We start from the raw sequence: 27,319 nt of genomic DNA, 5'->3' as shown, positions 1-27,319 counted from the left end.
ACACATCGTGGCATATAAATGTATTACAATATTATTATACCATAAGAAATGATGAAAGAGATAATTTCAGAGAATCCTGTGTAGTATAAACTGATGCAAATCAAAGAGAACAATTCATACAAAGATGGCAACACTGAAGAAAAACAACTTTGAAAGACTCTGCTCGACACAACGACCAACTAGAGGTTGTTTCTACACATACAGCTTTACCCTAGTTAATGTCTCCAGAGGACCAATGATGAAGCATGCTATCCACCTCCCTGATCAACTCAAGATGCAGAGACAGATTTTTGCACGTGGCTACTGTATGGATTTGTTTTGCTCAACTATGCTTGTTAGAAGGGTTTTCCCCCCTTTATCTTAGTATTTAACAAAGAATGAGAAACGGGAGGGAAATTCAAAAATAGCCATACCCCCCCCAAAAAAGAGGGCCATTGAAATCTTTTTTTAAACACTAAGAAGAGAACAGAAGGAATCATAGATAAGTAGGACAGTGTTACAAATAACATATGGTATACATACATATTATATATATATATATACACACACACATTTTTTTACATGCAAGTAGTATGAAATAGAGATTCACCATTTCATATATAGTCCCCTTTTTGTGTTCTGTAGTGTGAATGAAAATGATCAGAATTTGTTTGAAGTTTTCTTTTCTTTTTTGGTATTTAAGTTTGTAATTTTTTTTAAAGAATAAAATCTAATGGCCTTTCCCCAGTTCTCATCCTCTGATTTCTCTGCTGCTTTTGACATTGCTGCTCACTGTCTCCTCTTACATACCGTCTCTGCTCTGTGTTTTTGGAACATTGTTCTTAGTTTTCCTGCTCTCTGACTATTCCTTCTCAGTCTATTTTGATGACTGAACATCCATGTCAGTCACTAACTGTGAGTTTACCCCAAGACTATTCTAGGTTCTCTTTACTTTTTTCTCTATACTTTCTTGGTGACCTCATTAACTTCCATGGATTTAATTATTATCCATATGCATATGAATCTCAGAGCTATCTATCTTTATGTCCAGTCCTAATCTCTCCCCTGAGGTCCTGTTCCATATCACCAACTGCTTGTAAGCCTCTCAAACTCAATACATTCCAAAAGAAAACTCATTTTCTTTTCCCCTCCCCAACCCATCCCTCATCAAAACTTCCCTTTCATGGGAAGGCAAAGGGAACAAGCATTTATTAATTACCTACCATGTGCCAGGCATTGTGCTAAGTGTTTTGCATATATTATCTCATTTGATCTTCACAGCCACCCTAGTAGATAGGTGCTATTATTATCCCCATTTTACAGTTGAGAAAACTAAGGCCAACAGAAGTTACGTGACTTGCCCAGAATCACACAGCTAGTAAGTGTCTGAGGTCAGATTTGAACTCAAGTCTTCCTGACTCAAGGTCCAGTGTATTACCCACCGCACCACTTAGCTACCTTATGGTCAAGAGCAGTTATCCTTCTAGTCACCTAGTTTCTTGACCTCAGTGTTGTCCCTGACTTGTCACTCTGTCCACATATTAAATCATTTGCCAAATCTTGTTTCTGTCTCTAGAACAGCTCCTGCATTCATCCCTCATTCTTCCTACACATACATCTTTACTCTAGTTAAGACCCTTATTACCTCTTGCCTAGATGATTGCAACGGCCTATTTGGTCTCCTTGCCTGAAGTCTTCACCCACTCTAATCTGTCCTCCATATAGCTGCTGAAGTAACTTTCCTAAAGTACAAATCTGATCACATCACCCTCCTACTGAGTGGAAACTCAATAAACTTCAGAGGCTTCCTGTTGTTTTTAGGCTCAAATATAAACTCCTCTGTTTGACATTTAAAGCTGTAGCCCCTTCTTGCCTTTTCAGGTCTACTCATTGTTTTACACACATGATGCCCCATCTTCTGTCTGGTATCCAGGTCTTTGCACTAGCTGTCCCTCACGCCTGGAATGCACTCCCCTCTTCACTTCCATCGCTTGAAATCCCTGGTTTCCTTTAAGACTGTGCTCAAGCACCACATTTTTCATACAGTCTTTACTGGTCCCCCCAGATTCTTATGTACTTCTTCCCAAAACCATCCTATACTCATTCTGTTTATATTTAAATGGGTATGTGTTGTGTCCCCATTAAAATTCAAACTCCCCTAAGAGCAGGGACTGTTGCATTTTTGTCTGTGTATTCTCAGTGTGTTTAGCATAGGGCCTGGTATACAGTAAGTGCTTCTTTTTTTATTATCTATTTATTTATTTATTTTTTGTGAGGCAATTGGGGTTAAGTGACTTGCCTAGGGTCACACAGCTAGTGAGTGTTAAGTGTCTGAGGACAGATTTGAACTCAGGTCCTCCTGACTCCAGGGCTAGTTCTCTACTCACTGCACCACCCAGGTGCCCCAAAACCTGTTTCTCTGATTCCTGCTGCCTTTTTGTCATTAGCTAGTTAAACCACTAAGGAAATTCACCTAATACCAGTATCCCATAGCTAGTCAGCATCAAGGGCCAGAGTTGAATTCAGGTCTCCTCGACTCTAGACCATTGCTCTATCAACTGCACAATCTAGCTGCCTTAATAAGTGCTTCTTGATTGACTGAAATGAGATCATGCACATAAGGATGTTTTGAAAACTATAAAGGACTAGAGAAATGTGAAGTATAATTAATGTTATTGCCACTATTCATCCTAGAAAAGTGGTCATCTAGTCTCTGAAGGGACTTTCTCATAAAGCAGCCCATTTAATTTTTTTTAACATCTCCGTGAGAAAGTTTTTCCTAAAATGGAAGTGAAATCTGCTTCCTGTATCTTCTACCCAAGATATACCTCTGGTCTCATCCCTATTCCATATAAACATTTGAAGACATCTAGCATATTCTACACTAGCTGGAGTCCTCTTTTCCCCAAGTTAAATGACTTTAGTTGCTTCAATGGTTCCTCATATTACATTATTTTCTCACCATCCTAGTCACTAGCCTTGAGATGGCTTATGGCTTTAAAAAAAGATGTAGTCACAGTCCCCAGAACTCAACCCAATACTCCAGGTGTTACCTAACCCATTCAGAATACAGTAGTATTACTTTCATTGGTCTGGACACTAAATTTCTAGTAATGCAACTTCAAATTATGTTAAAAAAATTTTCAGTTGTGACATACTCTTGGCTTACACTAAGCATATGTGCAAGTTAGAATCACAGTCTCAACCCCTTTATTTTACTGATGAAGAAATTAGCTCAGAGACGTTGACTTACTCAAGGTTACATAGGTAGTTAGTGGCAGAGTTAGGATTTTAACCTAGGTCTTCTGACTCCAGACAGAGTACTACTGTGGCAAGTATTCAGGAATTTTTTTGTTAAATAACTATTTAAGCTTTGTCAAAATCATATATAACTTTTTTTAAGCACAAGAAACTAACCTATGAGGGACTAGATCAGTGGAACCATCTCTTAGGCTTTCATTAAAAGGTCTCTGTAGGGATGATCTGGAGTCTTCCCCTCTGATTATATTTTCATTTTTAGCTGAAATTTAAAAGAAAACAATATAGGCTCTTTTTATTCAGAAAACACTGATAGAATAACTACTAATCAAATGCACAAATTCTAATCTGAAATGCAGCTGTCACTTTTCATTCAATAGAGTTTAACAATATAATGCTTTTTAAATCAAAAGGAGCCTACAAATTTTTTTTTCTACAAGAACATTTAACTGAATCAGAATGAATAGAGCATGAAATAATTCAAGGCATACAGAGAAAAACAAACAGGATATTACATGTTACAACTGCCTGTCTTCCAACTAGGTTTTATCTAGAGTAACCCCATAACAGCTGAAGATGTGGCATACCTAAATGAGTAATGTATCCAGAAAAAAATCAAGCTCTCGATTTCAGGTAAGTGTCTTGAGAGGAGAAAAATGTGTATGAGTCTGCAGTGGACAGCTGCACCATCAAAACATGACATCTAAAAGATTCGCTGCAGCTGCCTAGCCCAAGAGCAAAGATGAGATCAACTTGTAGTGTACAAGAATGAGTTGTAAATGTGAAAGGACATTGGACAGGTGCTAGAAAGCAGCTGTTCTATTTCCAGTATGAGAATGATCTTGCAGAAGGGGCTTTTGGTCAGTGGTTAGCCATTTCTAGGAGGAGCTTGGAGACTGGGAAGTTTGCAAGACCCTGGAATGTTACTAAGTCAAGTTCTATAATCATGTTCAGAAAAATTAAAGGACCAGGTAGCTAATTAAGTGCTGTCCTATCTGGAGACTAGAATTCACATTGAATCAACTCAAACAGTCTCTTTCAGCCCTATTTCTGTGGTTCTTCAAGAAGAGGTACAAATGTCACCTTTGTTGGTGAGGTTTTCCTAACTTAGGTACCACAGGCTTGGAAAGATCATCAATAGCCATTGATGATCAATGATCCTAGCAGAGATAAAGTTTGGAAGCTGATTTTCATTCAACTCAAAATGGCAAATAAAACATCCAATTAAACTGTTTAGATAACAGATATATTAAGACCAATGAAGTCAGATAATCTGAATTCTAATCATAATTTTCAATAACTGGTTAACTTTCATGAAGCTCAAATTTCCTTAAATGAAAAATGAGGTATGAACATCTCTATGAAGTATGCCTCAGCATCAGATATAATTGGATCAGTTCAGGCTATTGTAGATCTAAGTTGTACCCTAGAATGTAAGATATGTGAAGATAGAGACATTTTTGGGGTCTGTATGCCCAAAACCTAGCACACTGCCTTGCACATAGTAGGTGTGAATCAGAAATGGACTTATAAATGGAAGCAAAGCTGAAATCTGAGGAGAAATTCAGTGACAGCTGAGCATAAACCACCAGAGAATCTAAAGCAGATCTTGATCCCTGAGTTTTTCCATATGCCTTCACTCAACTCCAGTAAATTCATCACCACTTCAACCCCAGGGAATGTAGCACGGAGAGGCAGTGATAGAAACTCTTGGCTGGAGAACTGGTAGCTGTAGAAAGGGGAACAATGCAGCTAGCCTTTTAAAGGAGTGTCAAATCTTCCTGAACCCCAACTCTAACTAGGAGTGGTTAGAGCTCATGAATTAAGGATCAAGGTTGTCTAAATGGGAAGGGCAAGAAGGGACCGAACCATGAGGGTTCAAAAGAGCAAAACCTAGATTTTACCTTTTACTCTTGCCATGTGTTATTGAAATGGTATAAGACATGTGGAAAAGGAATTGTTTTTCTAATAACCTAAGTTCATTTCCTTCCAAAGGGACTCCAAACCACAGGGGTTGCACCATAAAGTTGTAGTCCTATATAGGTCCTCAGGACAGAAAATGGGAGTCACTAGGGGGAAGGAGAATATTGTGATTGTTATGAGCTCCTGTAAGTCCTTTGTGCTTTTTTCTGCATTCTTCTTGTGGGGTGAAATAAAGGCTGTCTGCTAAGTCCTCTACCCAGATCTGTTGAGATCTAGAATCAAGGCATATGCTGACAAGACATATGTCTGGGAAATGATTCAAAGAGAAATTCTGGGAGCAGCTCCACCCTACCCAAAATAATTGAAACTAGTTCATGTAAGCTTAGTGCCTGGACTTCAGAACCATAGGTTACACTTACATGGCATACAACATTCACAACAGCATTGCATGCGGCACTATAAAATTTATTTTAAGCTACTCTATGAAGAAGTATCCCAATGTAGTATAAAGCACATTGACCTAGAAATCTGGGCTCTCAGCTCCACCACTAATTTATACTGGGACTTTAAAGAAGCCAGTTAACCTTTGGGGCAGGGGTTCTTAACTCTGGGCTAAGAAATATTTTTGTAATTGTTTTTCAACATAATTTTTTGGTAATACTGTGTATTTTATTTTATGCATTTAAAAAAATGATGCTGAAAAGGGGTCCATAAGCTTTCAACAGATTGCTATTTTGTCCATGATGCAAAACAGATACCTATTTCAGAACACTAGATACCATTTTAAAGATATAAAGTAATAGGTTATAAACCTCTGGAAATACATTTTTCACTTACCAGTTTTTGAGAAGAAGGTTTTCCAATAATTTAGTACAATACTCATTTTTTCCATTGTTAGTGGTTCTGTTAAAATAATATCTGCTCCATGGCCTGAAATACAATCTAAGAATCTTTGAATTAAATATTGATCTAGCAGTTTTTATTTGATGAGAAAACAAAGAGTCTACCAGAGTGGCACATACCTTCAAAATTTTCAGGGATTATAAAAACAAACAGCAAATGTATGTTTTTCTTTTTGCCAAATCTGGAGGGGAAAAACATCTAGTTAAAATGACAAAAAAAAAAATCAACATTCTAAAATTCCAAGTTCAGAAGCTTAGTTTATCTAGAGAGGAAGAAGAATGGCTTTCTTTGGATGCCCCGCAATCTAAAATTAGGACAATATGGCGAAACCTCATTGGTTCAGACTCTACTAATTCACAACCTATTATAAAACTGATATGTATTAGGCTGAGTTTGCTCTTCTATTTAGGAAAAAAAAAGACCTCTAACACTATGGCAAATAAGATTTTTGGGGAAATATTTTAAAACACCATATTTAAAGAACAAATTATTTTAAGCAGTAAGAAATGCTAGCTTGAATACATATGTAATTTATATGCTCATTATAAAACATTTTATTCTCTTTAATAAAGTAATGGTAGCGTTGGGCCTCTAGAAGAAGGACTTTCTCTGCATTCTACTCCTGGTTGTGCCACCAACTGCTCTGTGACCCTGGGTAAGTCACTTAATTTAGCCTCAGTTTATTCATCTATAAGATTCTGCTGTGTTCAATTAAATCATCTCTCAGGTTCTTTCAGTTAGACAAAAACATGATTCTATAATCATGATTCCATGATTCAAAACTCCCTAAAAAAACCTCTGTCAGGGGCAGCTAGGTGGTGTAGTGGATAAAGCACCAGCCCTGGATTCAGGAGGACCTGAGTTCAAATCCAGTCTCAAACACATAACACTTACTAGCTGTGTGACCCTGGGCAAGTCACTTAACTCCATTGCCTAGACCAAAAAAAGCAAAACAAAACAAAACAACAACAAAAAAAACCTCTGCCAGACAACACTGCTTTTGTCCTCTATGCCTAGCATAATGCTTGACACGTATGTGTTAGGTCACAGGTGGGGAACTTGTGCTAGGGGCTTAATATACTTATTGATTGATTTAATTATTTTATTTATTTGAAAGTAATAAAGTGCGGTAGCTGGGTGGTTCAGTGGATAGAGCACCAGGCTTGGAGACAGGAAGACTTGGATTCAAATCCAGCCTCAAACACTTACTGTGTGACCCTGGACAAGTCATTTAACCTTTTTTGCTTCAGTTTCTCCATCTATAAAATAAGCTGGAGAAGGAAAGGCAAACCACTCCAGTAACTTTGCCAAGAAAATCCCAAATGGGGTCACAAAGAATCAGACACAACTGAAGTGATGGAACAATAACAACAAAATGACATTTAAAAAATTACATAATTTGTTGACTTTTCACTAATTTAGACTGAACTTTCCCTTAAATTCTGTAACATATTTAACCCACAGGCATCAACTCAAATTGGATTCTGCTTTATGAGAGGAAAAGAGCTCTTAGGATTAAAGTATGGTTATCTATAAATAATTAGAAAGACTCAAGAGAGAAGGTATATAAAACAGCTACTCTGAGGATAAGAGACAGGCAGTGTGGCATATAGCATAGTGGATACAATATTGGTCTTGGAGTCAGGAAGAATGGAATTTGAATACTGCTCAAGATGCTTACCAGTCATGTAGCCATGGGTGACTCACCTAATCTTTCTCAGCCTCAGTTTCCTCATCCAAAAAATGGGGATGATAATAACAGCTATCTCACAGGATTATGGCTAGGATTTGCAAATTTTAAAGTGGTACAGAAATGTTAGTTGTTATTATTATAAAAGTTAGAGGAAAAAATGGGAGACTCTCACAGGATTCTTCAGTCCTCATGCTCTTTGACCTCTCTGAAAATTCCAACATTGTTGATTGCACCATCCCTCCTAGATAGTCTTTCTGCTGTCTTGGCTTCCATGACACTATACTCTGCTGGTTCTTTTCCTTGTTTGAAGGTTCTTTCTTAGTTTTCTTTGTTGACTCCTCATCAGTTTTCCACTTCCTAATCACAAGTCCCCCAAAGCTCTCTTCTGGGCCCTCTTGTTTTTTCTTCTATACTCCATCATTTGATCTCATCCACTCTCCTCTATAAGAGGAGAGCTCTAAAATATTTAGCCCTAATCTTTCTCCAGAAATCTAGTCACACAATGGCAGCTACTTGCTGGTCAACTCTACCTAGATCATCAGTATCTCAAACTAAACATGTACAAAATGAAACATGTTCCCCCTCAAGTGACCCCTCATTCAAACTTGCCTATTTTTGTTGATAGTACCACCATCTTTCTAGTCACTGAAGCTGAAACATTGGTGTCATCAAAGACTCTTTCTTTTCATTACACTCCCATATCCCATTGGTTGCCAAGTCTTGTTGATTCTGCTTTCACAGTATCTCACACAGCCATCCTCTTCTTTTCATTAGCATGACTACCACCCTAGTCAAGCCCTCATCTCTTCTCCCCTGGACTGCTGAAATAATAAAGATCCTAACTGATCTTCATCGTCTCTCCCCTCTCCAATCCATCCTTCAGAGAGATGCCAAGTTAATCTTCTGTAGGTGCAGATCTGACTGTACCACTCCCCTGCTCAAAAATCTTTAGCAACTTCTTACCACTAAGATAAAATACAAATTCCTCAGTCTGTTATTTAAGGTCCTTAATAATCCTGGCCCTAATCTACATGGCTAGAGGTTTCATATTACTTTCTTCATATATATTCCAGTCAAATTAGCCTATAAAACTATTCCTCAAACTTGCCATTCTATTGCTATCTCCACGCATTTGAATAGGTGGTCTTTTCCCCATGCCCAGAATGTACTGCCTTCCTTATCCCTGCCTCCTACTATCCATACTGCATTTTAAAGTAAACTATCTCTTTTGCAAAGTCTTTCCTGGGCCCCTGCCATTTAATGCTTTTTCTTTCCTTACATTTACATATTGTCTCCTAGCAGCATAAAGTAAGTTGAGGGCAGAGCCGTTTCCTTTTGATTTTACATTCCACAGCATCTACCATGTAATAGGCATTTAATAAACATTTGGTAAATTGAGTGGGGCACAATTAGTACTAAGTGATTAAAAGGTTAATAAGAATAAGCATTTATTAATCACCTACTACATGCCAAGCACTGTGCAAAACATTTTACAAATATCTCACTTGATCCAAATATCAATATCTAAAAGGTATCGGGCATGCTCTGTTCCACTCCTAATGCCCTACTCCAATGGTTCATCATTGCATGGAGGAGATTTTGGCTTTGTTAAGGCCCTTCCAGTTGAGAGATGATTGAAAGGTGCTACATCAAGCTGCAAAATTTAGGTGTTCATCTGGTGACTGGATTTATATCTTCTGTCATCTTTCTTTGATATGTAATAAGGACAAAAGCTTCTTGAGAGCAGGGACTTTCTGCTTGTATTTATGTCCACTGCTCTAAGTTCAGTTTTTGGACTTGACTAGCCAAGCTAAGTCTGGAAAGGCTTATCAATAGAAGGCTGGCCTTTATGTGATGAGTTTCTTTGACTACAGAACATTAAAATAACATTTATTAGGTCATGATGGAGTTGTATTGATAAAACCACAGGTCCATTAAAACAAAATAAGAGTTGTCATCTGCATTAGTGGAGGGAGGCTCAAAATGGATGAAACCAAAGACCCTTGAAGTATTCAAGTGCAGTTCTACTTTCATGCTTGTTTTGAACAGGTGAATTTGTTCCAATGTGATAAATTTGGGAATAGTTTGAGTATAATGCAAGTTTATTTGTGCATGATTTCCTCAGCAAGAAACAGAAAACTACACCCAGCTGAACTTTATCATCCCAACTAGACTAAAAGCTCTCTGAGGACTGGACTCAAATCTTAATTTCCTTTGTCAAGTGTAAGGCCTTACACATATATAGCAGGTGCTTAATAAATGTTTTTGAAATAATTAGAGGAATGAATAAGTAGCAAAATAGAAGTAAATGTGAAGAGAGATGAGTTGCATACTTGGAGGGATAATAGTGGGGCATTTGGTTCAACTTTTGAAATAAAAATTATTTTTCAGTTCAGAAAAATAATGCTAAGAAATTTCCTCAGAAATATTTTGCACGTGAAATTTCAGTTTCAAAATATCATTATGAATGCAAATTAAAACGATTTTGGAAAAGGAAAGTAACAAATGGTGGATGGGATGTGGGAAAAATGGGGCATTAATGCACTGTTGGTGGAATTGTGAGCTGATTCAACTATTCTGTAGAGCAATTTGGAACTATGCCCAAAGGGCTATAAAACCATGTATACCCCTTGACCTACCAATACCACTATTATGTCTGTAACCCAAAAGAGATTTAAAAAAAGGAAAAAGGTAAAGGACCTATACGTACAAAAATATTTATAGCAGCTCTTTTCTAGGGGCAAAGAATTGAAAATTGAGGGGATGCCCATTAATTGAGGAATGGCTGAATGAGCATGTGATTATGATGGAATACTATTGTGCTATGGGAAATGATGAGTGGGATGTTCTGAGAAAAGCCTGGAGAGACTTACATAAGCGGATACAAAATTAAATGTACTGTGTACAGCAACATTGTAAGATGATCAACTCTGAATGACTTAGCTATTCTCAGCAATACAATGGCTCAAGACAACTCTGAAGAACTTATGATGAAAAATGCTATCCATCCCCAGAGAAAGAATTGATGGTGTCTGAATACAGATTGAAACATACTTTTTTTAACTTTATTTTTCTTGGAGTTTTTTTTTTGGTCTATGTTTTCTTTCACAACATAACTACTATGGAAATGTTTTACATGACTATACATGCACAACTTATATTGTATTGCTTGCCTTCTCAATGGAGTGGAGGGAGGGTGGAGAGGAAGGAAGGGAGAGAATTTGGAACTCAAAGTTTGAAAAATGAATGTTGAAAATTGTTTTTACATGTAACTGGGGGGAAATAAAATACTAAATAAAAAGAAAATTTTAAATATCATTATGTATTTTTTTTCCCAAAAAATTAGGTGACTAAAGTCGCTTGAAGCACGTACTAAAATGTGACGGACTTCTGCACATGAATTTATGTGCACCAGTTTTAGATTATGCTCTTAAAAGCAGAGTCAGCACTTTAGTCTTTGGGGAATTAGTACAGAATCAACTGCCAACCAAGACAGCTTCCCTCCTGTAGAACATAGATTGTAGATTTGTATACAGACATATTCAATAATCAGTACAGTTCCCAGAATCCAATATTCTGCTCATAACTGCAGCTATTCAATCATATTCTCTCCCAATCAATAAATTAGACACCTGGGTTTCACCTAGATTAACATGGGCATAAAGATAAAACCTCATTCCCATATATTTATTATTGCTTTTTTGAAGGTCCTGGTTTTTTTTCTTTATCAAATAATGTATTTACTATTTTTCTTCTTAGACAAATATCCTTAATGTGAGAGCTTAAGTATACATAAAAAAATTGAGGAACTGTATGGCACAGTGGAAAGCATGCTGGATTTGGAAGTCAGAGAACCTGGGTTCCAATCCTGACTACCAATCATGCCTCAGTAAGCCAAGTCACTTAACTTGTCTGGACCTCTCTCTTCATCTATCAAATGAAAGGACTTGGTAAGATGATCTCTGCAGTACCTTTTGGATAAAAATATATAATGCTATGATCTATGAACCCATAATTTGTATTCTAAAAATCTGCCACTTTTTTCTTGATGGTGGGAGTACATGCATCAAATTTAAATTCAAGGTGGTTTAAACATAAATACTTTAATGGGCAAAAAGTATTTGTTAATATGAGAAGTTAGATATTCACCTTTTCAAATACAGCATGTATGTCCCAAACATTATTCACCATGGCTGTATGCCTTCTTCCCAGCATTCCCTGAAGTTGGCTTTTGTCACCAAAGTATTTTTCTTTCTAACAGTTTCCCTAAATTCACTAAGTATGGAAGATTTTCTTTATTACTTCAAGATCAACATTAAAAAAAAAAGCATTAACGACTTAAGTGCCCAACTTGGATAATTAATTGTTGTACACTGGACTGATCAAGAGAACCGTATTGAGAGTTTATGATCTCTAAGTTTATGGTTGAAAAAGATTGTATAGCTCTCAAAGTCCCCATGAAGCAATGGGAATGTGGTACCTCACCTTTCATGGTGCTTAAAAGGACTTTATGGGATGTTAGTTTGTGTTCTGAATCAAATAGGACTTTTTGGATCTAACTACCTTGAACTGCTGAAGTAAAAAGCTCATTGCTTCCTAAGAAGTATGTGTGGGAAGAGGATTGAGACCTTGAGAAATTGCCATGCTCCCTTTTCCTGGGCACACCTGGGGTTTTAAGACATGAAAGCCAAATCTAGCTTTGTGATTTTTGTCAAATCACTTCTTTTCTCTAGGACATACATGAAATGAAAGAATGGACAAGATGATCCCTTTCCACTTTTCCCTTCAAGCTCCAAGTAAATGTTACATCCATGATAGTGCAGACAAAAAAGTCCAGGGAAGTTAAAATGATTTATAGTAGAGATCTCAAACTTAAATTGAATGTCTAAGTTAAGCAGCAGTTAGGTGGCACAGTGAATAGAAAGAGCATTGGACTCAGTTTAAGGAAGTCTTGAGTTCTAATCCTACTTCAGATACTTAATAGCTGACTTGCCTCCTGGCAAGTCACTCAGTTTCTCAGTAGTAAAATAGAGATTATAATATCTATCTCCAGCTGCTATGAGGATAAAATGAGTTAATACTTGTAAAATGCCTTGTAAACTTTTAAATGCTATTATAGTATTCCATCAATTTGCACTACTGCTATCTATAATAATCTGATTATCTACTTCAGAGGTCTAAATACAGGCCACACATTCTTTCCTTCCCACCTCTCCACTACCATATAATCCATATTACTAAATAATATCTCTTTGAAAGAAGAAAAATTTAACACAGGTTATTGAAAATAATTAAAATTACCATATGTAAACATTTACTATTTAAAGGATTTCCATACCTTACCTGAAATTCAAATAAAGCTGTTTTAATTATTTTTATTATCAATGTTATTTGATTTTGTACCATCTTGTTCTCTTAATTAGTATGTGATTATAGACCATACCCAGATTTTCTACAAATCATATTTAAGGGGGAGAAAAGTATAGCCTATGTGTTAAGACAAAATTAATCTGAAGAAAGAGCCATAAGGCTACATAATATCAAAAGAGGGGCTTGGAAGCAGGTAAATCACATAGGAATTTGAAGGGATGAAAGGGCAGACTTCACACACTGGGACTCTTTAGCAATATAAAACTTGAGTTTCCATTAGGAATATGTGATCACTCTATCACAGAATTCATGATAAAGGACAGGAAAGCTAGGCATTGCCCAAAGAAAACAGATTTTGAGAAAATATATTTTAAAGGGTGCAGAGAAAGAATAGGTAGGCTTAAACAGGTTTGTGTTTTGCAGGAAGTCAGTAAAAGAATGTGCTTCTGATAAAGTGGAAGGAGGAAAGCTACTAAATGAAACCAGTGTGGCAGTATGAGAAACTCACGATCAACTCAGATTTTTAAAATGACATTGGAAACAGAGCCAGGTCATTGATGATGCAAAAGTGTGGCAAAGCCCCATGAGAATGGCATCAGAAGCACTAAATACCAGAAAGTGCTAAGGTTAGTGACCAATATCAAAACAAACAAACAAAAATCTATAAGGTTCAAAAGGAAGACAGAAAAAAAATCAACCATGAAGTATTTATGAAAGAAAGGATAGGACTGGTCCTTGGAGTAGATGGGACGATAACAGACAATAGTGAGAACCTTGAACTCTTAGTCCCTGTTCACAAGGGTCTCACTTATATTCAGGAAAAACATACACACAGAGGGAAACACAAAATTAATACATAAAATAAGAATTCTGGAAGAATATATTAACACTAAAAACTGTGAAAATCTGGAAAGGCCTTATGTAAAAAAACAAAACAAAAAACACCACAATATCACATGAAGGGAAGTAGCCTTTCAGGGATGGTTGACAACTTGTGCAAAGCGTTGCAGCAGGAGATTGAATGCTATGTATGGGGATCATAGATTAAGAAATGGAAGGGGTCTTACAGGTAGTCTGGTCTAATCTCTTCATTTTACAGAAGAGAAAACTGAGTCTCAGGGAGGTTGTGACCATTTAAAGTCAGTTCCTCAGAAGTCAAATCCAATTCTCTTTCTACTGCACTATACTGCTAGTAGACCAAGTTGGTCACACTATAGATTTGAGGTAGAATAATGTGAAACAAGTCTAAGAAAGGTAGGTTAGTATCATATTGTAAAGGGTATTAAATACCAAACAAGCAGAGTTTGAACACATCTACTATAAGATTTGGATAGTCTGTTAGTTAGTTTTGATGAACTAACCTTTTGTTTTTCTTTTTTTTTTTTTTAACAAGGGATGGTAGAGAGATATATTTGGAAATTAAGGTGGTATAAAATTAAAAAGAATTTAAAAATTAAAAAAATTTAAATAGAGTTTGTATTTTTTTCTAGTGACAACAGGGAAATCACTGAGGCTTCCCTAGCAAGTAGTAACATGGTCACAAGGTCTTCTGAAATGTTGATTTATTTGATGCACGGAGGATGGATTGTAAGCAACAGGGACTAGAGGCTAGAAGACAAGGAAATTATTGCAATAGTTCAGGCAAGTGGTAATGAGGGTCTGATCTGGGGAGATAGGGGGAGGAGAAGCTATGTGAGTAGAGAGAAGGACAGATGCAAGAGATGTTCTAGAGGTATCAGCAAGACTTGAGAAGTAAATGAATGCTCAGGAGGAGGCAGATGAAGAGTGTAGGATGACTACAGTGCTGAGAACCTGGAAGAAAGGAAGGAGAGGAAAGAAAAGCATTTATTAAGTACCTACTATGTTCCATACACTGTGCTAAGTGCTTTACAAATATTATCTCATTTGATCCTTATGATGACCCTTGGAGGTGGGTATTGTTATTATCTTCAATTTACAATTGAGGGAACTGAGGCAGACAAAAGTTAAATGACTTTTCCAGGGTCATACAACTAGTGAGAATCTGAGACTGAATTTGAACTCGGGACCCCTGACTCTAGGCTCAGTGCTCTCTTCCCTGCATCATCTAGCTGCTCCTAACTTGGGCTACTGGAACAATGGTGTTAAACACTCACTGTAGTGCCTGCTCAGTGCCAGGCACCGTAGGTACTGAGGATACAGAAGCAAAAATTAAATAGCCCCTGCCCTCGAGTTTACATTCTATAGGGAGAGACCTATATACACATACAAGACACAAAATACCCCAAAAGTTCAGGTCCAGTTTTCTGTTATTACAACTTAAAACTTCACTAAGATTTTTGGGTCACTGTATGTAGAAGATGCCAGATAACTTAGAGGGGAAATACTAGCAGCTGAGGGAATCAGGAAAGATCTCCTAAGGAGGTGACATTTTTGAAGGAAACTGGGAATCCTAGGGATTCTCAATGGAAATAGGGAAATTAGGAAGGACAGTGGGCTTGAGGTAGAACAACTCCATCTTGAATGTTACAAACCTGCCAACACCTGGACTTCTTGTTCCTTACATGTAACCTCCCATCTCCTATCTCCATGCCTTTGCACAGGCTGTGCCCTAAGCCTGGAAAGCATTCCCTTTTTTCCTCTTGTGGAACAGAGGTTAAATGAGTTCTGCTTCCCATAAGACCAAGTGTAGACCAATGACTGGGAGTTGCAGAGAAGCAGAGTTAGGCTTGATGTAAAGAAAAATGTTTCTAACATTAAAAGGTATCCAAAAGTGAAGTGGGATGCCTTGGTAGGAAATGGATTTCCCCTTCTTGGGGAACTTCAAGGAGAAGCTAGACTTTTGGGCAGGTAGTCTAGAGGGGATTCTTGACTGGTTGAAATGGATGTTCTCTGAGGTTAATTCCAACTTGGATTCCAAGAAACTCAGAATTTCTGGCAGCCAAGTAGACCAAGAAGTCCAGTTCTAGTTTGCTATGGTCCCAAGTGATTTTGTCTCTATAGCTCCACATCAAAATCATTTTCCTACTCCCTTAGTTTTCTTAACATTTTAATAAAATTTTTATATTCAACTATGTTTTCTTTAGGTGACTTTCCTATCTATCCATTGGCTTTAAGAACATTTGGTTCTCAGTAACGGCAATATTATGTGATGATCAGCTTTGATAGACTTAGCTCTTCTCAACAATACAATGATAAGAAGTTTTTGTCATAATAAGCATAAAGTTGTAGAAGTTTAAGAGATGGAAATAAAAATGTGAGTTTGGGACCAAGTGAACCCTATTGTCCATCTGAGCCCTAAACGTCTATCATTGTATGATTGTGTTCAAATGACTGCCCTCTTCAAACACAATCTCTGGGTGTCTAAAAACCTTTTCTTTTTAAGTGTAATGGTTAGTAAAAAGTGAGTGCTCCATTTGTACGGTAACAAGTCCTAAATCTCCTTCAGCTTGGAACCTATTAGCATCAGGCTGTAGGAATACAAATAATTAACCTGCTTACATCATAACCTTGCACCCTATACCATGTAAACTGACTCAAATTAGCTGAATGCCCTTGCACCTCTGAACCTTCTCTCAGCTTATTCCCTAGGCAAGAAAAGCCTTACTTTAGATGTCAAAGTTTGTTCTCTTTGTGACTTACCAACATTCTTCATGCCTCTCCAGACTATACCACTGACTGTCTGGACTTTCTCCACCACCATGCTGCAGAAACCTCCTCACACTGGAAGTTCAATATATCCCCTAAATTTTTCACACTGGATATACCTGGTGCCTTCCTCCGATTGGTCGGTTCCTCCCAGAACCTCTATTTTAAGGCAAACATCCAGGCTAGCCATGTCTTTATTCCTCCTCAGGCCCTCTACTCCTGACTTATTGGACTTTCTCTACTATGTCCTTATACACTTTTCAGCTCAATTTTAAATGTATGTTCCCCTGTTACAGTGTAAGCTCCTTAAGGGCAGGGATTGTCTTTCTCTCTGCTTGTATTTGTATTCCCAGCACTCAGCACAGTGCCTGGCACATAATAACTGCTTATCAAATGCTTGTTCACTTGGTTTCACTTACTTTGTACAATGTCTATACAAGTGCCATTAGAAATGCTTACTGATGACTTCCCTGTCAAAACCCATCACAATAGAAGACACCTAGTCATCTTGTGTACCAGAAAACATCTTTGATGCACTAAGATTTTTTCCCCATAACTCTTTCTTGCCTCATTCAGAAAGTAGTTTAGGTTGCTATGATAGCAAAAAGGTAGTATGAAGGTCTATCTTTTTTTGTTGTTTCTAAAGTGGTCTTACCCAAAGGATAAGAGAGTACTAGAATTAGGCAGGACCTAATCACATCCATCTTTTCAAATGATCATTGGAAATATCATATTGCTAGATTTCCAAAGGAGAAACAAGGGTTTCTACAACCTTCCTAATTGGCTATGCTTTATTCTAGACTATCACTGGGAAACCATAAAGGGATGCGCAGTATATTGCTTTGACAGAAAGTTAAGTGGCCTAGAGTAGTAGCAGCAGCCATCTTTACATTTCCCTTGCAGTACAAATCCCTATGATATCACAACATGGATCCTCTTACCCATGGGCCAGGAGGCTTTAGTCTGGACCAGTTCAATCTGGGGTTCCCCAGTTTGTGTATATATTTTGTAGGAAGGGGTAAGTTTGCAATATTTATTTGGGTTGGCTTTATAGGAGCTCTCCGGTAGTTTCAAGGTACCACAACCATGCCTCAATAAAGCCAGTGCTGTCCAGATCTCCTAAACAGACTTAGGCCCCTTAGGAAAAGTCTTAGGACAGATCACCCTTCCTATCCTTGGTTCCTCAGTCCTCTGGAATTGGCCTGTGCCAGCCCAAGATGGAACAGGAATATTGAGACTGCCTTGATTTAGACTTAATAATATCAATAATAGCTAGCATTTAGAATTTATATAGTGCTTTAATCCCTGCTTTCATCCCATAACCCTCCAAAATAAAGAGAACAGATTAACAACAGGATATCACCACCATCACCACCACCACCTCAAAAAAAAACCTTATATAATAGCACAGGGAACAAAAAATTTTTTATCAAGAAATATCCTGTTATACTTTTATTCATCTCTTTAAAATTTACCTAATTAATTTGATAGCTTCTAGTTCCTCCGTAGTTGGCAATGAATTCATCTTCAGGAAAATCATGTTGAATGTGAAATCATCCAAAAAGACTGAAGCACTCTTCACATCACTAATAGTGATTGTGATTTCAGCTGTATTTGAAAATAATCTCTGTACAATTTCAGCCAGGTTCCCGACAGCAACATCTCCAACTAATAAGAGGTCAATTTCTGCCTAAAGGAGATAGGGGACGGGATGGGGGAAAGTATAAGTACCACACAATTAGTATGGAGTCTGAGAGAAGATTCATATCTGTCAAAGAAGAGAAAAATAAATTATACAAATATCCAGACTTCATTACATTAGTATAATTTGTATTATTTCTAGTAATTTCCCAAAAAACGACTGTGTGGTTGTTTTTGCAAGTGTCTACTTTTCACAGAATCACAAAGTTGGAAAGGATTTCGGTGGCTAATTTATCCAACTCTTACCTAAAAAAGAATTTCCTCTAGAATATACTTCACAAGTGGTCATCCTAGCTTTGAGAAGAGATCTTCAATGAGGGGCAATTCACTGTCTCCTGAGGTAGACCAGTCCACCTTTGGATAGTGCTAATAATTAGAAAGGTTCTCCTTATAGCTAGCCGAAATCTGCCTCTTTGCAATGAAATTCTATTGTCTAGGCCCTCTGAAGGTATCTAATCCCTCTCCCTTACAAGATGTATGTATGATGTTGTTGTTATTGTTTGTCCTTCCTTCTCGAAGAGGACCACAACATTGGAAACGTGATATCATGACTAGTAAGTGAATTGGATTTAAGTGAAGCAGAGCTATGCACAATCACCAGACTCACTCTCTCCTCCTAAGCCATCTGGGTCCAGAAGCGGCAACATATAGATCAGGATGACTGAAGATGGCCCCAGATGCAGTGGGAGACCTTGGCCTTTTTAAGCTAAGGTCTTTCTCAGGTTTCAGTTTGTCTGAGGCAATGCCCATTCAGTGATTGAGACTAGGTAAGAAATGAGGCAAAACAATGACCTCTTTTATCTAGTAAAAAAAATTCTGGGAGAAGACCCTCAGAGTTTCTGATCAAAACAGAAACAACTGCTATTTACATTCACCCTGAGCCATCAGAACCCAAACAATGACCAAGGTAGGTTTGGGCTGGGACCTAATGTTGGCCAATCAGTTAGAGTCAGTGTGCAATGTGCCTAATTGCCGGATAGACTAATCCAAGGATCCTCGGAAGATTCTTTGTGGGTCTGTGATTAAAAGAGCTCAAAGAGTGAGGATGTTGTATGTACAAAGTACCAGAAAGAGAGAGGATTGTTACATACATACACACACACACATGCTCACACATTTGGAAGTTATAACCCAAGGGCAGTTAGATGGCACAGTGGATACAACCCTGCGCTTGGAATCAGGAAGACTGATCTTCATAAATTCAAATCTGACCTCAGGCACTTACTAGCTATGTGAACCTAGGCAAGTCACTTAACTCTGTTTGCCTCAGTTTCCTCATCTGTAAAATGAGCTGGAGAAGGAAATGGCAAACCACTCCAGTATCTTTGCCAACAAAACCTCAAATGGGGTCTTAATGAGTTGGGCCGGACTAAACAACAAATCATAACCCCAAATTTTCTCTTCTCCAGGCTAAACATCCTCAGTTTCTTCAAATAGTTCTGAGACTAGGTGAACTTGAGGCCTTTCACATTCTAGTTATACTTCCTCAGATGTCATCCAGCCTATCAACCTCCTTCCTAAAATGTGGCAGCTAGAACAGGATAATCTATATTGAGTTTGCCTAGGGCAGAAAGCAGCAAGATAATTATATACTATTCAATACTGGTTATTATACTGGTTAAATTTGGAGGAGTAAAGTAGGGGAAAAGGAGGTGATAGATGATACCATAAATAGAAATAAGGAAAACTGGATGTGCTAAAAATACACATTCATAAGCAATTCTCTACTACTTGAGAGTAACACAATTAATTTAGATTACCATCCAGAGTCAGAAGATAAGAGTTCAAATACTGCCACTGATGCCTGCCATCATGTTAGGTTGGGCAAAAGCCTTCAGACCACTCCACAATACTCGGACCTCAGTTACCTCTATATAATGAGGGAGTTGGGATAATTGGCCTCAGAGATCCCTACCAACCCCAGATCTTGATCTAGATCTAAGGAATCCTTGATCTAAGGAAGGGTAAACTTGTCCAGTCCAAAAAAAAAAAAAAGCACATCAAATCTCCTATGTTGATCAATAGCAGAACTGGACTGAATAGCACTTCCAGCCTGGGCAAGACAGGGAGACCCAGTCTCAGAAACAACCTCTACCCTCAAATAACAAAACAAAATAGAAAGAACCTAGCACAATGCCCTACTTGTAAAATTTGCTTCAGAAAAACTTATTGAATGAAATTATAGCGTAATAGGGACTTTCACATGCCCAGATCACATAAGATGGAGGCACCCATATGGGAGATAGCAGGGATCTGATTCTGGGAGAAGACATTTTGTGTTGCCCTACCACATGGGCAGGAATAGCCTCTTTCCCTTGGCTGTGTAGCTGGAATAGGTTGCGTCTTTAAAAATACCAGATTAAAAACAGCCCATAAATTGGGGAATGGCTCAACAAGTTGTGGTATATGATTGTGATGGAATACTACTGTGCTATAAGAAATGATGAACTTGAATGATTTCAGAAACACAGGGACAGACTTGCACAAAATAATGAAGAGTGAAATGAGCAGAACCAAGAGAACATTGTATATAGTAACAGCAATATTGCCTTAAGAACAATGTTGACTATTTTAACTATTATAAATACCCAAATTAACTACAAAGGACATTTGAAGATGCTATCTTCATCCAGAGGAAGAACTGATAAACAAGTTATATATAGAATGATTTTATATACATCCATATGTGTGTGCACGTGCGCATGGGGGGAAGGAAAAAAAGAAATTTACATAACTTTATTATATAAAAGGAATTGCAACTTGTACATAATAGATTAGAAGTTTCATGTGCAATCTTTTTTTTTAATGTTATGGGAATGCTCGTTTTATTCCATAAATTAAAAATTAAGTAAAAATTGAAAAACGACACATTAGATTGGGACAATTTCTCTTGCCAGCAATATTCAAGGAAGTGAAGGCTCTACTCACCCAAATATAGATGCTAACACTGAGCTGAGTATGGGGAAAGGTTTACCTTCTCTCCTCTCCCTCTTAAATGCGGTGGCAAAACCAAGTTTGGCATTCTGGTCTGTTTCACTTGTCCTTTTCAGTTCTAGATACAGGTGGTAGAGTCCCTGGCCCTATGGAGCTTCCTTAAGCAATGACACCCTTGGAGACAGTATTATCGGCTGAATGTTGCTGCCAGTCATCTAGATTCCCAGGAAGCCAAAGTGCTAGGATGGAAGCCTAGCGGGCTTCAGACTGGTAACTTGGTAGGACCATGCTATGTAGGCAATGAGTTAAGCTGTGAACCTATTGCCCTTCCCTTCTCCATCTTCCCTAGAGACTGAAGTGTTACAAGGGGAGATTATGTTTCTCAGGTGTTAGAGGTGGGGTAGGGAACTGTATGTTTGTTCCTGCTATATCCTTGAAGTAACTCTTTGTAAAAGCTGATCTGTTAAATGGAACTGGGTTTAAGGGGATCCCTATAATTGGGGGAACATAATTGGTAGGGGCTTGAGCCAATGGCAGAGACTAGGCTCCTCTAAGCCCCTTAAGAGTCCAGGATAACCCTGGGGAATGGATGAACTATATACCATACCTGGCCATTAGGCAGTATTACACTAGTAACTTTGAAGAATGAGAACTAAATTGCTAATGGTACAGTAAAAAAATAATGAGAGGATCCTAAGAACTGAGGAAACTTTTAAGGTAGAAGACAGTTCCCAAGAATCCCCACAGGATCTTTTTTCCCCTTGTTTTACCCTTATCTTAAAATACTGGTACCATAAGCACAGGCTTTATACAATTTATTTCAACTGTCAATTTGAAAGGGAAAAATCTCTTCAAAAGAAACCACAGCTCATCACTGCTTTATTAAAAAGACTAATGTTTCTTCTCCTGGTAACATTAAAAACCTACAAAATCAACAGCCTATTCTTCATGAATTACTTATGTTTTCATTGAGTCAGAGTAATGACATTCTGTAATACAATGTTATTGGTCTTCTAGTCTCCTGGAAACAGTGATCATTGTGTGGATTTTGATAAATACCTTCAGGATACTTGTCATGTGTTAAGTAGTGGTTACTTTTTATACCTCAAAAAGTGAAAAACCCACCAATTTTACTGATGTATTTAGATAAATTTAGAGGAAACAAATTTAGGGCGAAATTTTTAGACCCTTCCTGTTCTGTATAAAGTTTTCTGATGCTAAATGGTACTACTCAGAAACCCCAAATATTAGTACTTCTGGGTAAACAAGATCCCATGCCATCTATCTGCATAAGATTTTTAGGAAGCTCATAATCTGGAAACAGAATTATTTTCCTACAGTGAAGGAAAAATGAAAATAATTCAAATAGCTTCCTTCTATCACAAAAAGTGAAGGCATGACTACTCTGCTACTGGCTTTTTATCAAAAATGTCTTTCTGTAGAGCTTTCTTAATGGGAAATAGTTTAGATAAGATCAGGAAGTCACACCCTTCAAGGAGTGAAGAGGAGTCCAGCTATTTCTAAGGACTCAATTGTGTGAATCTGTTTGCTAATGCATTTTTCATTGTTAGAAAGAAAGTATGATCAGCTTTCAGTTCACAGGAACTTCAGTTAGGCTCTAGCATTCTATTCTTAGATCTGATCAGTCACTATGCCTCTTGGAGTCTTAATTGCTATGATTTTAATATGTTAAATGAAGAAAATTGAACCTGTAAAGTAGAAAGATCTCAAACTAAACCAAAGAACAATCTTCTTGAGGTCCCTTAGGAAATGAAAACAATTCTTTACCCAGTTACTCTATGTAGGCTAGGGTTTTTTAACCTACGGTCTAAATTTTATTATTTTTTTAATTAATAATTGTATTTCAATATAATTGGTTTTCTTTCACAATTCTATGTATTTTATTTTATGGCTTTAAAAACAATATTCTGACCAGAGGTACATAGGCTTTTTTAGATCGCCAAAGGTGTCCTTGGCAAAAAAAAAAAAAAAAAGGTTAAGACTCCCTGCTTAAAGCATTCCTTGAGCCATTTACAGAGGAAGACTTCTCTGGAAGGTTAAGCCTAAATAAAGATTATTAAAATTAGATTACTTGCCTACAGATTAGCCACAATGCAAAGCAAAGATAGGAAAGCAGCTTAGAGGAGCTCAAACTTGCAGCTTGTTAACAATGGGGCAGGCCTAGGGAAAGCAGTGTTAAAGTACCGGGAGCCTGAGGAAGGCAAAAGAGAGAACAAGGGTAGGTAGGAAGAAAACTGCTTTATAACTTTGCCTGGGGCCTAACTAGAGGAACATTCATTGGAGGGAAAAAAATTGGCAGACCATTGTCTTTCAGTAATGTTAAATAATTTTCAATCAACTTTTATTAAAAATTTTTATTCAGTTTAAAATTACCTTGTAGGAGTTTTAAGATTCAAGAGCTAGAATAAGTCTCACCCACTTTACACATGAGTAAAGTGAGGCCCAGAGAAGTAAAATGTCCAAGAATTTAGATGTGGTAAGCAGCAGAGCCTGGGTTTTTACTCTCTCTAAAGCTAATTTTTCCACTAACCACAACTGCCTCCCTAAGGGTCAGTTTTATTATCTCCATGGCTGTCCTTTAAGGGATTTGAGTGGGGAGAGGCAGAAAGAGTAAGCAAAAGAAACTTCTAGTGAGCCTCAGTTTCCTCATCTATAAAATCGGACATTACCTACTGAACCCACCCTCCTAGTCTGTTGTGGGACAAGAGATAATTCTGGGGCTTCAAATGCTATGTAAATGTCAGTTCTTTTGAAAAACCATAAGCCTTCTTTGAAAAGATACTTTACTGAATGCCACAAGTCTGCTCTTGTAATCAATAGTAACATTTTTGACTTGTATTAACACAACTCAACTAAATCTGGTGCAGGCATGCTAAATATTTTTTTTCTTTCATTTAAGCACAAGTACTTTTTTCTTATTTTAACACTTCTATTTTCAAATAAAAATTATGAATGCCTTTTTTTTTAAATAATCAAGCAATACTCCAGTACTTTATCTGAGTTCTGAGCTCAATGTAACATGCAGAGAGTACCCTAGCCACTAACATTTTTAAAACACTGGATTGTCATTTGCAATCTGGAGCATACTAAACCCTTAATTAGTAACAGCAGGTGCTGAAGTGCTTAAAGCAAACTACTCCTGCATTTCACCGAGTTGTTATTTATGTCGTTGTTATCACAACAAACAGCACTGACTCAATCAGTGGCAGCTGCACCACAATAACCCCTATTCTAAGAGCAAATGCTGGACTCCTGTTTCCCCCCAGGAGTGAGGGGATTTAAACTGCCATGCCCGGAGAAACATGCAGCACTTAGCCCAAATACAACAAGAAGCACCATTGGGGTTTCAACTTTCTTGAAGACAAGGACTAGTTCTATCCTTTTGTACCTACTGCCCAGGTACATCACTTGGGTATATGGTAGACAAAGTTGAGATTTGTGTAGGTATTAAAGGTATATTCCTGTACAGTAGTAATACTTTTGAATTTAAATGAATCCACCTCGATCTTCAATTAAGACAGACATGTTAAGTATTCTGCTCAGGCCCACCCCTCAGAGTGCTACTATGTTACTTTCAGGAAGCTCATTTTGGTTGACTTAAAATTTATAGATTAAAAAAATAAAGAACAAGCTTTAGGAAGCAATTCTGTCCAAACTTAAGAGATCTGATGAAGGGAGAATGTGTAAGCTACCATAACTATATCGAAGGAACAGAGATAGTCTTTTTTCTAGTAATACTTTGGATTTTCTATTATTCTAATTGTTCAACACATCACTGGTCCTAAATTTGGATTAAGATACAGGAGATTTCAGGACTCTACCTCAGGCTCTATTCCAACCAATGATTAAATAATAGAAAGGAGGTCAACTTCTGTTTCAAAATGAAATTCTAGGAAATAAAATTTTCAAGTTTTAAAACTAAGGGATCGATTGAAATAAATAGCTTCAAAATTTTTCACTTGGTCTCTCTTTTTTAAAACTGCACCTTGATTTAGGGAAATGAAATATCAAGCCACGTGGGCTAAGGAGTCCACCTGTTTTTCCTCTTGTGAAAAGCCAAGCTTTTCCTTAACCATCTTTATCATCTGGCCCTTTTTGAGGATCAGCGGACCACACCCCACAGCTTGGGGAAAACGTGGGGAAGCAGATAACTGAAAGAGCTTTCCCTTCTCTCAGTCCCACAGGATGCAGGATTCTTAAGCCCCTGGGGCTGCCCCCCGGTACCCTGCGTCTCTACTACACAGGGTGGAAATGGGGCAGGCCTGAGAGTGGCAGCCAGCCCCAGCTGAAGGTAGCGTCTTGTGGCACTGCCACAATTTTTTTTTTTTTAACCAACCCCAGCCTTTCAGCTCTATGCCCCTCTTCAATGTACTCGATGCCCACACATATAGAGAGCGAGTTCCTGGCAATACAGAACGAACGAACAGCCCAGGCCTATCCTGGCCCGGAGGGCGAAGCTCTACAGCCTGGCTACGCCTTCCTAACCCTCCAGGTTCTCGACACCTTACCTTGGCAAAGACGCGGTATCGATCAACCTTCGTAATTGAACCCTCCATGACCTCACTCCCCACGTGCTGCGGGGAGCCCTGAAAGAGCTGCACCCCGAGGGAAGTGGGACAGAAGGCGGTCTCTGCCTCTACCTGGGCCCTCCAGCCCCGGGCGGCCGGCGCCGCTCTACAGCTGCAAGCAAATGGCTCGTGCCTCTGCAGCTGAGGGCCCTCCCCGTGCGCCCGGCGCAGCCTTAAAGTGGCCCAGACTGGCCCAGCCCTAGAGCCTCTTCACACCTGGCCGCCCAGCCTGAGCACCACCATCAGCAAGGTTTGGTTGTGTGTATGTGTTTAAACGACTAAAACGTCGGGCTAAGACGTTGGGACAGGTGGGTTTGCTCCCTCGGGCCACTCCTGAAGCTTCTCAATGAGAACTTTTAGAGTTTTCAGAAATTGCATGACAATTGCTATTGAGGGTAATAGTGAAGATTAATAGGGTTCTCTAAAAGTCCTAAATAATTATTAAAGGAGGTTCTTCGTGAGTCTCATTGGAACTTGTTTTTTAGTAAACTCCATTCCATCCCATGCCCCCCCGCCCTTTTTTTTAGAAGTTGATACACAGGAGAAAGGAGAAAGCTTATGGTAGATACATAGTTAATAGACCTGCATTTGGATCTTTTCCCATTCTACCTATTTATGATTTCTTCATTGATGGGTGGGGTGAGGGGATGTAGATAAAGAAAGGGAGTTAGTACTTGTCATTTTAGATTTGCAAGGAGTCTTGAGAGCTCACTTGCATTTCCAATACCAAAATGTTTTACTTGAACTGCTGTGACAGAGGAGCTCTGGGCAAGCTTCCCATGACTGGTTCATGAATTGCACCATATGTAGCCTGCTGATGGTATGTCATACAGGCCTAATTTATGTCATGAGGGCATGACAGTGCCATTATGGTACATTATAATATGGTAGGAGGAAGGGGAGAGAACTCTTCCTCCCCATTCTTACACCATGTCGCTCTACATAACTCCTACAGGTTACCAAATAAAGTTAAAATTTTCTTTCTTCATCTGACCCTTCATATTCTTGTGCTACCCTATAAGTCCAGCTATATTTCACATTCTCCCATGGACCATTTACTAACCCACTACTACATATATGTCCCGCACTATTCCAACCTCCATGCCTGCCTAAGTTGTTCCCTATGCCTGGAATGCCCAGCACTCTTCCTCTACCTACTGTAGAATACCCATTCTTTAAAGCCCGGCCTGAATGTCACCTTCTCAACAAGGTCTTCCTTCAGCTCCCCATCTCCACCAGTTGCTAATGACCTTATACCTCCTTAACCTTTGACTTTGCTAGAACCTTTCATATCATCTATGATTCTATTTATTAGTTTGTACATATTTGTACATATTTTATA

The 27,319-nt window shown here is 38.2% G+C and overlaps 1 protein-coding gene across 1 annotated transcript in view; it reads right to left on the bottom strand.

Moving 5' to 3' along the window:
* The window catches only part of SOHLH2 (spermatogenesis and oogenesis specific basic helix-loop-helix 2), a 62,780-nt gene extending 36,815 nt beyond the window's left edge, over positions 1-25,965 (bottom strand). Inside the window, exons 1-5 of the mRNA XM_027877568.1 lie at positions 25,918-25,965; positions 18,229-18,443; positions 6,183-6,244; positions 5,998-6,102; positions 3,397-3,499 (exon numbers count right to left, since the gene is read on the bottom strand). Coding sequence (XP_027733369.1) covers positions 3,397-3,499; positions 5,998-6,102; positions 6,183-6,244; positions 18,229-18,443; positions 25,918-25,965 — 533 coding nt within the window. The remainder of the gene's footprint in view (positions 1-3,396; positions 3,500-5,997; positions 6,103-6,182; positions 6,245-18,228; positions 18,444-25,917) is intronic.
* Between the last annotated feature and the right edge of the window lie 1,354 nt (positions 25,966-27,319).

Source organism: Vombatus ursinus, unplaced genomic scaffold (genome assembly GCF_900497805.2).
Source record: "Vombatus ursinus unplaced genomic scaffold, bare-nosed wombat genome assembly UNPS02014813.1, whole genome shotgun sequence".
Taxonomy (NCBI): Eukaryota; Metazoa; Chordata; class Mammalia; order Diprotodontia; family Vombatidae; genus Vombatus; species Vombatus ursinus.
The sequence above is the reverse complement of the archived record's forward strand: the minus strand, read 5'-3'. Positions and strand labels throughout refer to the sequence as shown.